General features: G+C 41.6%; 3 protein-coding genes across 3 annotated transcripts; 2 read left to right on the top strand and 1 right to left on the bottom strand.

The window, feature by feature from the left end:
- Positions 1–78: 78 nt before the first annotated feature.
- On the top strand, positions 79–1,723 carry LOC129594178 (COMM domain-containing protein 2-like). Its single transcript, XM_055490775.1, has 3 exons — positions 79–514; positions 857–1,033; positions 1,253–1,723. Exons 1-3 carry the CDS (start codon positions 287–289, stop codon positions 1,451–1,453), a joined length of 606 nt encoding a protein of 201 aa, XP_055346750.1. The 5' UTR covers positions 79–286; the 3' UTR covers positions 1,454–1,723.
- Positions 1,724–1,797: 74 nt separating this feature from the next.
- Positions 1,798–3,713, bottom strand: LOC129594177 (uncharacterized). Its single transcript, XM_055490774.1, has 5 exons — positions 3,285–3,713; positions 3,159–3,205; positions 2,949–3,079; positions 2,695–2,799; positions 1,798–2,453 (listed from the first exon to the last, which is right to left on the bottom strand). The coding sequence occupies exons 1-5, from the start codon at positions 3,544–3,546 to the stop codon at positions 2,171–2,173; spliced, it is 828 nt and encodes a 275-aa protein (XP_055346749.1). The 5' UTR covers positions 3,547–3,713; the 3' UTR covers positions 1,798–2,170.
- Positions 3,714–5,581: 1,868 nt separating this feature from the next.
- On the top strand, positions 5,582–11,657 carry LOC129594148 (unconventional myosin-VIIa-like). The gene is made up of 15 exons (XM_055490733.1): positions 5,582–5,701; positions 5,835–5,915; positions 6,150–6,483; positions 6,687–6,843; positions 6,929–7,160; positions 7,510–7,618; positions 7,754–7,989; positions 8,240–8,326; positions 8,457–8,915; positions 9,151–9,270; positions 9,423–9,693; positions 9,777–10,080; positions 10,764–10,856; positions 11,240–11,453; positions 11,568–11,657. The coding sequence occupies exons 1-15, from the start codon at positions 5,582–5,584 to the stop codon at positions 11,655–11,657; spliced, it is 2,907 nt and encodes a 968-aa protein (XP_055346708.1).
- The last annotated feature ends 206 nt before the right edge of the window (positions 11,658–11,863 follow it).

The raw sequence follows: 11,863 nt of genomic DNA, 5'->3' as shown, positions 1-11,863 counted from the left end.
GCACCGGAAATGCGAGCAAGTCGGAAGTGACTCGGAACTCGTGCATGCTCGTGCCACAGAGACTGGTAATACAGTCTCTGTGCTCGTGCTGTTGTCGTTTTTATTTTCATAATTCGAATTGTATCAATATACTGTAATTATTTCTTCTGGCTTCTTTATTTGATCCACTGCATTATATTTGGAGTTTTATTATTGAATCTTGTAATTTTTGTTGTCTGGATTTGAACGAAATTTCTTGTTACTGTATAGTTTTGAACTATTCCAGTAACCTTGAGAAAGCTTAACGATGTCGTTCGGATTAGACGAAACAGCTGCTTCCCACCTGAAGTATGTGCAAGAACTGGATGCGGACACGGCGGAGGAAATTTGCAAAGTTGCATTTCAGTTCTTGCAATCGGGAATACAAGCACGATTAATCGATAAAGCCGCGAAGCGTTTGGAATGGCCCACAGAAAAACTGCAGCAGTTATTGGAGGCTTTAATGGAGTTCTACCGGAGTGCTGCTCGAGTCGATGTGAGTTGCTAGTAGAAGAATAATATGCATAGACAGCATAGTTGAATAATTCATAACATGTTGAATTTTGGTTACGATCTCGGCTTACGCTAATTTTGGCTCCGTTGTTTATTTGATATGTACAGTACTTCAAATTGTTGTAAGCGATGCTTCGAAAGTTCTTCTTGCAAATATTGAAAATGAATTAAAGTGATAAGTATTTTGTACTTGCTAATCTTTGATAGTTGATAGGTCGTAAACTCGTAATTTCAGTCTTGGTTAATTTTTTTTCCTGGTTTTCATTTTATGAGAAATGTGCCTGCTAAACTCTTTAAAGCGTTGAATTGTGTTGATTGTTTTCAGGTGTCTAAAGAAGATTTGGAACTGGTTATTACACAGTCTCTGCGCTTGTCGACCGAATATGCAGCAATCTTGTCGGAATTCTACTCCACCATCCGTTCTGATCTGCGCAACATTCTGGCCAATTTATCCTTTAGCGAAGCGAGATATAAAGATATGGAATGGCGATTCGAAGTGGAAGTAGGTTATAAATATTTGCACAATTATTCGAGGCGCTTGTATAAGGAAGAAGGAGATTTCTCCTAGTTGAAAGAACAAAGTCAATTAAAGTGATTAAGAAACGCGTGATTTGACCGTTGCGTTCTCTCACAATAAATTCCATTCGGCATTCATGATTTAGATAATTTGCTGCCATCCGGCAATCGGCATTCATCATTTTTGCTGATTTTTACGTCGTAGATTGCCTCGCGCACCCTCCACAACCGCCTTCGTCCAGTTGTCTATTTGCAACTGCAACTTGAACAAGACGGAAATCAGACAACTTCCCACACTCTGCAAATGGACATTCCGACGCTGTTGCATGTGACAGAGGAGCTGGAACAGGCACTTCAAGATATTAAATCCAACCATGCCAAGAGAATTATGCGGCACATTAAATGATTGCACTATCAGCAATAGCATGTCTAGGGCGCTGGCGTTGATTGATGTTTAATTTTGATAATCTTCTGTGATTGCAGTTTTGGTTCCCAGAATTACTGTGCGAGCCGAGTTGAGTATATTAAAAGCTATCCAGATATATGCACGGTCAGTGCCATAAATTACACCTGTAACTGTTTGAAAATGGCCCTCTTGCTTTCATTTGTTTTGTAAACAAATAGACGGTATTAATGGATAATGTCTCTGTAAACAACATTTACTACTCTAGCCTAGCCATAATGTTTCAATTATGTAGCGGATTTGATATCACATTTTACATAAGCATGTGTACCGTATGCCAATCTGAGCAAGTCGTATTTAATGGGAAAAAATATATTCCAAGCAGGAATTAGCAAACCAATCCGAAATATCGATTCTATACAGTGTCATGCCTCTATTAAACCGCACAGTGTAATGAAACGGCTTATTCAGGCTAACCACAAAAAAGAAATACAAAATTATACAACAGTAACAATCTACCTTCGAGCACGGCCACAAATTATCCACGCAGCATTACTCGACGCATTTACAAATTACAAAATCGGTATCACAACGAGATCTATCCAAAATAATAACAACCACCATCATTCTGGTAAACTATAAACACAGATACAGACTCATCATACAGTAAATATCGAACATCCGAGATTGACCAAATTCTTTGGAAGTGGCATCGGATTCTTACGCATCATCGGTAAGGCTCGAGCCCATATCCGACAGCACCTCCACTTCCGATCCCGTACTGTCTGACATCATGTCATCGTCGCCACCGCCCGCTCCACCATCACCAACCGCTCCACCGTCACCACCTGCTCCCACAGCAGGAAAACGTCCACAGTAAGCCGCAAATGTCTCATTATGTCCGGTTAGGCGCTGCCATTTCTTTTCCAGCGCCTCGTAAGACTCGTCGCTCATAAACCAAGCGGTCTTCCCGTACGCGATCTCATCAAGCCCCTTCGACTCACTATTACAACAAAATAATTTGTGGTCATTCAAAATAAAAGAGCATTTTTAATTCACGGTAGAAAAAAAGGGGTTTTTTACTGTCTTGCTGTGTTCTTTACAAACCGTACCAGTACTCTATGTGCAGCATAATGCGTTAATCCTACAATTAATGTGCTAATTTATAATGTGCTAATCCTAAAATTACTGAATCCAGACCCGATGAAAGTCGAACCTGTTAAGTGAATTTCTGCTCAACCTACCGTTGCCATGTATTGAACTCGTGCGCGTACAACAAGCCTTGCACGAAGCACAGTTCCGTCGGGCAGCGGGAGATCAACTCGTTCTCGGGAATCTCCTCCTTGTGTCTGCGCGAAACATAAAACTTACGCTTTATTAGAACTAAATACCCCGATTAACGCAGGAAGATTATTCCTAAACTTGGTAACTACAAAATTTAACAAGTCTGGTTCGTGGCAAAACAATGTCCGAATGAAAGCTGTTGTGAATGACTTACTGGTCAGAATATCCGAAAAAGCGCACATTTACAGTGGGAATCCATTTGCCAACCGGAACAGTTTTACGAGTATGGCCTTGTCCGGGCGGAAAGATCGACTCCGGCAGAGCGGTACGATAATAGCATTCGATCTACGATGTAACAATCACCGAAACCATGCGAATCGAACACAACTTACTGTGAAATGTAAAAGAAAACACATGTGCATACCGTAGCTTCATGGTAAGCTCCCTTGGATAAAGAGACAACAGGAGCGCCTGTCAAAAGGAGGAAGTGAACGACCCACTCAAAAACCATATCATGGGTTAAGGAACGCATTTGTCTTTGGAGACCAACCTGGAACAAATCGGAACACTTTCACAGACTGATCTCCTTTGTACGGCTCGTCCAACATCCCTTGCGTTTCCTCGTCCACCTGCCACAGCCGCTCCTGACGACGCTTCTTCTCCTCCTTACTTAACGGGACAGTGTGACTAGCAGGAGTTCCAGGCTGTTTCTTTTTGTGTGAGGCTTTCGGTTGATGTCGCGTCGTCGGGGTGCGAGGAGCAGTCGGGACGGTTTTCTTCGTGGAAGAACGTTGGCGCAAGTGAGGTGCCATCTCGGCAATTACCGTTTACGTCGTTATCGAAAGATTCAAGAAGCTTAGCAAAACAAAGAATGGGTGAATTCCAGAGTTGCGAACTCTGTCAAATTCGCTTCAAATCCACGTGAATGAATTTGCACGTTTACCCGTGTATGAGGAGTGCAATGCTATGTTATTGTGCAGCAGTGGCGTTTTAAGCAATTTTATTGCTGATTTTACTGGCATTGCACCATTTGTGGACCCTCACGGTTGTCGAGCGACAACGCAACAGAAGCACGCGTGCGGTGGCCCATGCCACAGGCTGTTTTAACGTAAATCTTTGAAAATTCATAACTTTGTTCATTCCTCCATTAAATTTTTATGCATAGTCTTGAAAAATGCAGAATAATACACAGTATCAGGCAAAAGAAATGCTTTTTAATTTTTCTTTCAGGATTGTGCGCTGTTAGCCTGCGCGGCTAGCATAGCCGCCTATGGAGGATTTCCCATAGGCGGCTATGTTAACCGCAGGGGCTCATACTGCATTACCCTAAAGAAGAAACAGAAAACATTTATTTTGCCTAATACTGTGTATTATTCTGCATTTTTTAAGACTATACATAAAAATTTAATGCAGGAGTGAACAAAGTTATGAATTTTCAAAGATTTACGTTAAAACAGCCTGTGGCATGGGCCACCGCACGCGTGCTTCTGTTGCGTTGTCGCTCGACAACCGGAGGGTCCACAAATGGTGCAATGCCAGTAAAATCAGCAATAAAATTGCTTAAAACGCCACTGCTGCACAATAACATAGCATTGCACTCGTATGAGTTGCAAACTGTATTAAAGTACGACCAGCGACCAGCAGTCTGTGGCCCTGGTACGACTCTGTACGAGTACTCCACTCTTGCAAAGGAACCGAACCCCAGAGGGCGGTTGCCATGCGGTTGATTTTCTTTCCCGCTTCGATTCCGCTTTCCACCTAGTTACTAGTTATCCTTAATTTTACGAATGGTTTTTGTTTTAGAGCTTGGGTTATGGAGGACCAGAGGACCATGGCATCTATATTGCTTTCGAAGTTCTGCATTTTCATTTGCGTCCGCGGTCTGCGTGCCCATGAAAAACGCCAGAACTCCCAGAAGGTAGCGACTAGCGAGTAAACTGATTTCCCTATCCTGCGGTAAACATGGTGCAGGACTATGTTTTGGTCAGCGGAACGTTATCCGGCTTCCCCAGTACGAATACCATTTGGACGTTGTACATTAAATCACTGCGAATACTGAGTATCGTTTTAACAATTATATAAATACATATTTTACATATGCAAACGCAGTACGTAGTGACACTACGTACCATAGGCCGTAGTAGTATCGCATTCGTACCGGCAGTACCTTAAAAGCTCTCGACTTGGTCAAAATAATTTCATACGATTACGCTCGTGTGCATATACAATAGATACTGTGTTGTAGTATTACACTGGCTTAAACCGCGTCTTTTTACTGACGCAGTTTTACTGACAACATGTCAAAGTGAAGAGACAGCATTGTGTTACATCCTAAAAGCGCAGTTTTTTACTCACAATCAGTCGTGATTCAGTTTTTGTGCTAATACTCGTGCATATGTACTGTGGATATAATATTGCTGCAAAATAAGGACAGTTACTGGTAACAGTCGTGATGTGACAGAGTACTGCAAAGAGAGCTCATATTTAAATGTTATGTTAATATTGTATGTACTTTGTATTGGTATACGTATTAAGGAAATATTTTTTGTGTCATTTATTATGTTGATCTTTGCAATAATTCTGTCTTTACAGTATGGAAAGTGCGTACTACTTCCCTCTTTCCGGTGCGGTGCCGTCGTACCGAGATATCGATACTAGAAACATTTTGTGGTATAGTGTATAACAGTACAAGGCCGGAAGCACTTCCGGTGCGCCCGCTAAGACTGACTTTACGTCAGTTCGGCCGCGAGTATGTTGCTTCCATAATTATTAGAGAAGGAATTTCTGCTATCACTTCAAAGTTTGGTGACTGCTCGAAATTAACTCACAATTTCAAGCGTACGAGGAATGTCGAATGCAGTGTTGTTATTGGACCAAGATGTTGACGATTTGGCAACTGTATCCTTTGTGGACGAAGCGCTTATGGTAGCTATCCTGCGTTGCCGATTTCGGAAGAAGAAGATCTACGTAAGCTGGAAGTCATACTCCGTGTTATTGATTTTATTATTATCTGAGTACTGTAAAACGGATACAAAGCTATACGTTCCTAATAGCTTCGCAAAATGTACAAGCCTGTCGACCGCAGTGGGTGTCGTTGTAGACCGCAGTGGGCGAAATTCTGCTTTCCCTAAACCCTTTCGAGGCAATCCGTCAACCACTACCAAATGCCGTCGCGAATGTGGTAAACACTTACTTGTTAGGTGTTTCATGCAGCGTGTTTCAGCGCAATTATTGAATAAAAATATTTATATGCCATCTTTGTACTTCCATATATAATGACCTTACTGTCAGCTGATGTTAGGTTTTCGTTAGGTACTTCTACCTGTTATTGAATTAACCTGTTCTTTTCTGTTTGTGCACTGCAATATATATAGTTAAAACAGTCATACGTAATTTACTGATTGATCGTGGTCAGGAACCTGGCCGGCCAGCGCATTCGCCCAAACCAGCCGAATGGTCACTGCCGCATATCTCTGTCTCCGCTTCCCGCGTGTATCAAAACCTTCTGGAACGACATCATGCCCAGTGCTGCATATTCAGCGGAGAAAGCGGATCGGGAAAGACGGAAGCATCGAAACTGTTTTTATCTCATTTAATGCAGATCTCCAATGGTGATCATGAGCTGGAACAAAAAATCCTGATTATGAACCCCTTGCTAGAAGCCTTCGGCAACGCCCACACCAGCCTAAATCATAATTCTAGTCGGTTTGGAAAGTTCATTCAGCTAACCTTTGCCGACACTGGGAAAGGTGCATACTTGCAAAATAATTTATGAGCACCTTGATAATTTTGGGAAAACATTTTCAGCAAATGCACTGCAATATCTTCAGCACCAGTTAACGGCACTGTGCAATTTCAAGTTAAAATTATCCTTTATAGAGTACTCTGTACTATCAACCAGATCCTGGTACATCTGGAAAGTGTGCAAATTTTCTTTTAATAATTTTTATAGTAACCGGGGCGAAAATTTCTGAATATCTGCTGGAGAAATCTCGGATCACCCACCGGAACCCAGGAGAATCTAACTTTCACATTTTCCACACTATTATGAGTGATCTACCGGCTCAGTTGTTAAAGAAACTGAAACTCGATTCAGGCGCAACATACGAGTAGGTTGACTTTGATGTAGCAGGAAGGACTCTTTGCCGACATAAAAGTGATTACATTTCAAGGTTTTCCCATCATTTGTGGCAGATATCTAGATGACGTGCAAGCGAGACAGCGACCTCCAGTTAACGGGCATCTGCAAAACTATCGTGACCTTTGCGATGCGTTGTCGGTAGTTGGATTTAGCAAAGATGAGCAGTATCACATTTTTACCATTTTGGCAGCAATTCTTTGCCTGGGAAACGTAAAATTCACGGAAGATCCCGGCGGGAAAATTCCGTTTTGCACGGATACGGAAAGATTCGTCAAAAATGCCGCGGTTTGTGTGGTAGCCTAACTGCATATGCCGGTATTTGGGTTTCAGGGTGTCTTGCGCCTTACTAACTTACCTTAAAACAGCTGATCATAAAAAACTTATCAAAGTGCAAACGTTATCGTAGCTCATCGCTTGTGGATCTTAGAACTTGAAAATAAATCTAAACCATTTGTTTGAAATCAAACGATAAGAAACAGCAGATACATCATTAAAATGCAGTTGCTTATACTTTGTCAGTATCACCCAGCTGATTTGCAGGTGTTTTTGCTGCGCTATCTGAGCTAATTATGGCTAACTGCTTATGCAAATTTATGCTTGCAGTACTTCTATGCTCATATAATGTTGTTTACAGAGTCTATTGGAAACTGAAAGGCAGAATCTTAGAAATCAACTCCAAAATTTGGAAATCTACTCGCGGGGTGAAGTAATCTGCCGACCATATAGCAAAAGCGAGGCTGAAGGTAGCAGTACCGGACTTGTTTTTCAGCAGTAACGATATATACCCGTATCCCAAGTTCGATGCAATGGGAAGAATTGATTTCACAATCAGTGTACACGTACTTTTTAATCACTGTACATGTACTTTTTTAATTTAGACTGCCGCGATTCCATCTCCAAGGCATTATACAATCGTCTATTTCGATGGATAATTCATCGTATTAACGAGATGTTACTCCCAAAAACACCGGCCGAAAAATCGGAAAAGATACCGAGTGTGCTCTTAAATGTCGGAATACTGGATGTATTTGGATTTGAAAACCTGCGCACTAATTCTTTCGAGCAGCTGTGCATCAATCTAGCCAATGAACAATTGCAGCATTTCTTCAATTTGGTACGGGAATCATGAATCAAAAGACAGAATTTAGAGCACAATTATATTGTACAAATTTTGCTTTTTATAAACTACACGTAGGTATTTACATTAATACGTAATACATACAGCCGTACTTGCACACGTGCACTGTTGTGCTAAAAACCAGCTAATAAAGCCAAGTATACACAATTTTTGTGCGGATGTTTCGATGAACAATTCTGTGCACATTTCGTGCGACGATAATTTATAATAAAGCTGTGATTTTTAGAAAGTGTTCCAGCAAGAGCAGAACGAATACGAAAGCGAGGGCCTGGGAGTAGATAAGGTCACTTATCGAGACAACATAGACTTACTGGTATGTATGTAGTAATACACACTCGAAACTCATAGTGACAATTACAGAAAACGTTTTAATACGCTAATTGTTATTTGTTAGTACACTATATTCGTTGCGTTCTGCGTGCCTAATTGTTCATTCTGCACAGCATATGTTCCTTGATCGACCGATCGGTATCCTCTCCTTGATGGACGAAGAATGCCACTTCCCTCAGGGTTCTGACGCTTCGTTGGTTATCAAGTTTCAACATCATTTCGCCTCGCATGCATCCCGCTTCCGCTCCACATTTCGCCCGGCTCCTGGCCAAGCGCCGGTTCTGCCGACCTTTACCATTTGCCACTATGCTGGAGATGTGCTCTACAACGCCAAAGGCTTTCTGGAAAAGAATCGCGATAGCCTACCCGAGCGACTGTGTGTGCTACTGCAGAGCAGTCCACACGCGATAGTCAGCACACTCTTTCAGGCTAAAGTATCGCGTACAGGCTCACTGGTGTTCGGACAAAAACTGGAGCCGGCACCCGTGCCGGCTGGGACAAAAAAAGCGGAACACGGGGCGGGATTTGGACGGAGTACAAGAAAAAAGCTGACACTTGCTTACCAGTTCAAAGTACGAGTATTACGCATATTGTTATTATAATGTCATATATATGACAAAATACCGTAATTGTTTGCGGTAACGGTACTGCAGTATATACGGATGCGTAGACGGTACCGTACCGCATAAAAAAGTAGAAACAGACATTATGGGGCGTGCCTATTTAATTATAAGTTAGATGACACATCCCTTCTTTCCATTTGAACCGAAAAATATTAAACCTGGCTCGCTTTAACTGATTTTACAGGCATCACTAACGGCACTGCTAGATGAACTACATCAAAGTGAAACATATTTTGTCCGATGCATCAAGCCAAACATCGAACAGATTCCCAACAAATTTGACAGCTCCCACGTTTTAACGCAAGTAAGTCGGTTTAATGTGTCATTGTCATAAACAACAAATTCCCAAATGCCCACATTCAATATAATTTTATCATCATTATCTGGTACTTTTCGTTGCTTATAAATTTAGTTGCAAGATTGGGTAGCTGCAGTAAAATTGTCTGGCTTTGGTAGCTGCGCCATGCCGGTGTTTTGGAAGCGGTATGGATTCGCCGTCAGGGCTTCTCGTACAGGCCCACATTCTCTGAATTCATGGCACGCTTCCGAGGTCTTTTTAACCAAAGCTTTGACAGGCCGATGACGTTGATTGAAAAGATCTTGGAACCCTACGGCTGTCAATCATGGCACCTGGGTAAAACCAAGGTCTTCGTCAAATATTGTGTTGCCGATGACCTTGCCAGTCGGCTGCGATTGCGTGAAACAGCGGCCAAAAAGATACAGCGATGTGTGTAAACCGGTCACTTCCTTTCCAAAAAGCTTTGACCGGTGGCGTAAATGTTTTTGATTTTATATTACAGTACATTGCAGGGTTTCGAAACTGCATGTGGAGAAAACGAATACAGCAGGAAGCGGCCGAGCGCATAAATCTTGCCGCTGGCTCCAGTGGGACGTTTTCCGGTGCGCATAGCGAAGCATCCACGTATCATTCTGAGCACTCACAATCAGCTGACCACATCGATGGTTATTCCCTGGCGGATGCGCAACAGGTGTCCCAGTGGTTTAAGGATTGTGTCTATGAGCAGCTTGCATCCGGTGTTGCACAGGCAAAGAAGAAAACGCAAACCGGAAGACTGCACAAAACGGATTGGTTTTTCACAAACTTAAACCGCCGGTACGATACGATTCATGTATAAAGCCTGTACCTTACGTTTAAGGCAATTATTACACTGACGATACTGAAAAAATTATTACATTGATCAAAGAAATCGCAATATTGCCCAAAACAGACGAACATGTCTTTTTGCTTACAAAGTTAGCTAACAAAGTCTTTTTGTTAGAGTTTTGATTTACGTGTAGTTTTGATTTTTGATTTACGAGTTTTGATTTACGTTTAAAGCAGACAATGAAAATACACAATCAGATGCAGTTCACACATACATGAAACACATCATGCGTACGATAGTAGTGACCCAGACCTGGGCAGTTAATTTTAACTATTTAACTTAACGCGAGTTATTTTCGAGTTATTGAGTTATAACTTAACTCTTTAGCGTAACTCGCTCAGAAGAAAACTTAACTCTAACTTAACTCTCGTAAAAATAGTATATATTGTCTATGGTAGCGTAACTCGCGGTGTAACTCGAAACTCGGTTTTCCTGCATAAATAACTTAACTCTTAGCGCAACTCGCACGCTCCCTGTAACTCTTAACTCTAACTGTGGGTCGATTTTCCATAACTGCCCAGGTCTGTACGATACTCATCTTGAAGTGCCACCATGTTTGCTAAACACGATATAATTATTACGAGATAATGCTGTTATGTTGTATAACAATTAATTCGAATCCTGATTGCAGGGATGCCGAAGCTTTGCTCCGAAATCGCACGGTGGGATGCTTCCTGGTGCGATCAAACCAGAGTGACTTTAATGTTCTTGTTCTTTCGTTCAAGTATGTCAGTAGCGGTATTTTATCAGGTTGCATGATTAGGCTTCATTAAGATACATATACGTCGCGTTACGGCTGTACGCATAAGAATCATAAAATTGTTTATGCGATTGCAGTTATATTTTAAATAAGGACGACACTTTGGATAGCTTAAAACTACCGCAAACACTGTTCTAAAGTGTGATTATGTGGTACTTTGTAATTGTAATTCTGCCGCAGAATTACAACGTATGCTGTTTTGTGTTTTCATATAAGTACTTCGATATCATGTTGTACAGAGTTTATCAGCATAGGTATCGTTTATCAGCATCGTAGCATTCTGCACTGTCTGGTGTTTTTCTAGAATTACTTCAGTGGGTATGGAAACTAAAAATTTGACATTTTAGAGCTCCGGAACGATGCCGACATTATTTGATTGATTTTCTTCCCAACGATAAAATGATGGTGCGAGGGGAAAGTATAGCGCATAGCAATTTAGCGGAGTTGCTGGTTTATTACCAATCGCATTCTCTGTCAAATTACACCGGCTATTTGACGGAAGCATACTCTTTCCGGAACCCAGCTAAAGTAGACGAAGGCCGCCACGGCACACCGAAAAAGGTGAACCGGTACTGCATGATGTGCAGTGCTTGTTTAACTCATTGCACTTGTTGATTGTTGAGTTATTTACCGCACAATGATCAAACCCCCAAATCATCCTTCGAATATTTTTAGAAACTGCAGCCAGCAGAATACGATCAACTACCACCTCAAAAGAAGTTTTCGCGTTCACGCAAATCCGGCAAATGCGGCGACAGACGGTAGAGCATGACCAATAATATTTCAATTCCGTGATTGATTCTGCATCGGATTTCAGCTACTGTCGGCGGATGTACACAAAACTATTTTTTTCGTTTTGTATACTTTCTGAAATTTGTATTAAAGTAAGCAGACCACTATTTGTTTAAGTTATGCGTTGTGCTTAACATAAGGTGTTTCTACGAGAATACAATCCAACTTAAAAAATGCGT

Source organism: Paramacrobiotus metropolitanus, unplaced genomic scaffold (genome assembly GCF_019649055.1).
Source record: "Paramacrobiotus metropolitanus isolate TYO unplaced genomic scaffold, Prichtersi_v1.0 Parri_scaffold0000066, whole genome shotgun sequence".
Classification (NCBI taxonomy): domain Eukaryota; kingdom Metazoa; phylum Tardigrada; class Eutardigrada; order Parachela; family Macrobiotidae; genus Paramacrobiotus; species Paramacrobiotus metropolitanus.
Note: the sequence above shows the minus strand (reverse complement) of the source record. Positions and strands in the feature narration are given on the sequence as shown.

Bases quoted from the DNA above. Each gene is read 5' to 3' on its own strand.
- LOC129594178 (XM_055490775.1), top strand. From the start codon at position 287: ATGTCGTTCGGATTAGACGAAACAGCTGCTTCCCACCTGAAGTATGTG. The intron at 515-856 runs GTGAGTTGCTAG...GATTGTTTTCAG, and splicing joins GGAGTGCTGCTCGAGTCGAT to GTGTCTAAAGAAGATTTGGA. The intron at 1,034-1,252 runs GTAGGTTATAAA...TTTACGTCGTAG, and splicing joins AATGGCGATTCGAAGTGGAA to ATTGCCTCGCGCACCCTCCA.
- LOC129594177 (XM_055490774.1), bottom strand. From the start codon at position 3,546: ATGGCACCTCACTTGCGCCAACGTTCTTCCACGAAGAAAACCGTCCCG. The intron at 3,206-3,284 runs GTTGGTCTCCAA...TCCTTTTGACAG, and splicing joins AGTGTTCCGATTTGTTCCAG to GCGCTCCTGTTGTCTCTTTA. The intron at 2,800-2,948 runs GTAAGTCATTCA...TGTTTCGCGCAG, and splicing joins TTTTTCGGATATTCTGACCA to ACACAAGGAGGAGATTCCCG.
- LOC129594148 (XM_055490733.1), top strand. From the start codon at position 5,582: ATGTCGAATGCAGTGTTGTTATTGGACCAAGATGTTGACGATTTGGCA. The intron at 6,844-6,928 runs GTAGGTTGACTT...CATTTGTGGCAG, and splicing joins GATTCAGGCGCAACATACGA to ATATCTAGATGACGTGCAAG. The intron at 10,857-11,239 runs GTATGTCAGTAG...TTGACATTTTAG, and splicing joins GTTCTTGTTCTTTCGTTCAA to AGCTCCGGAACGATGCCGAC.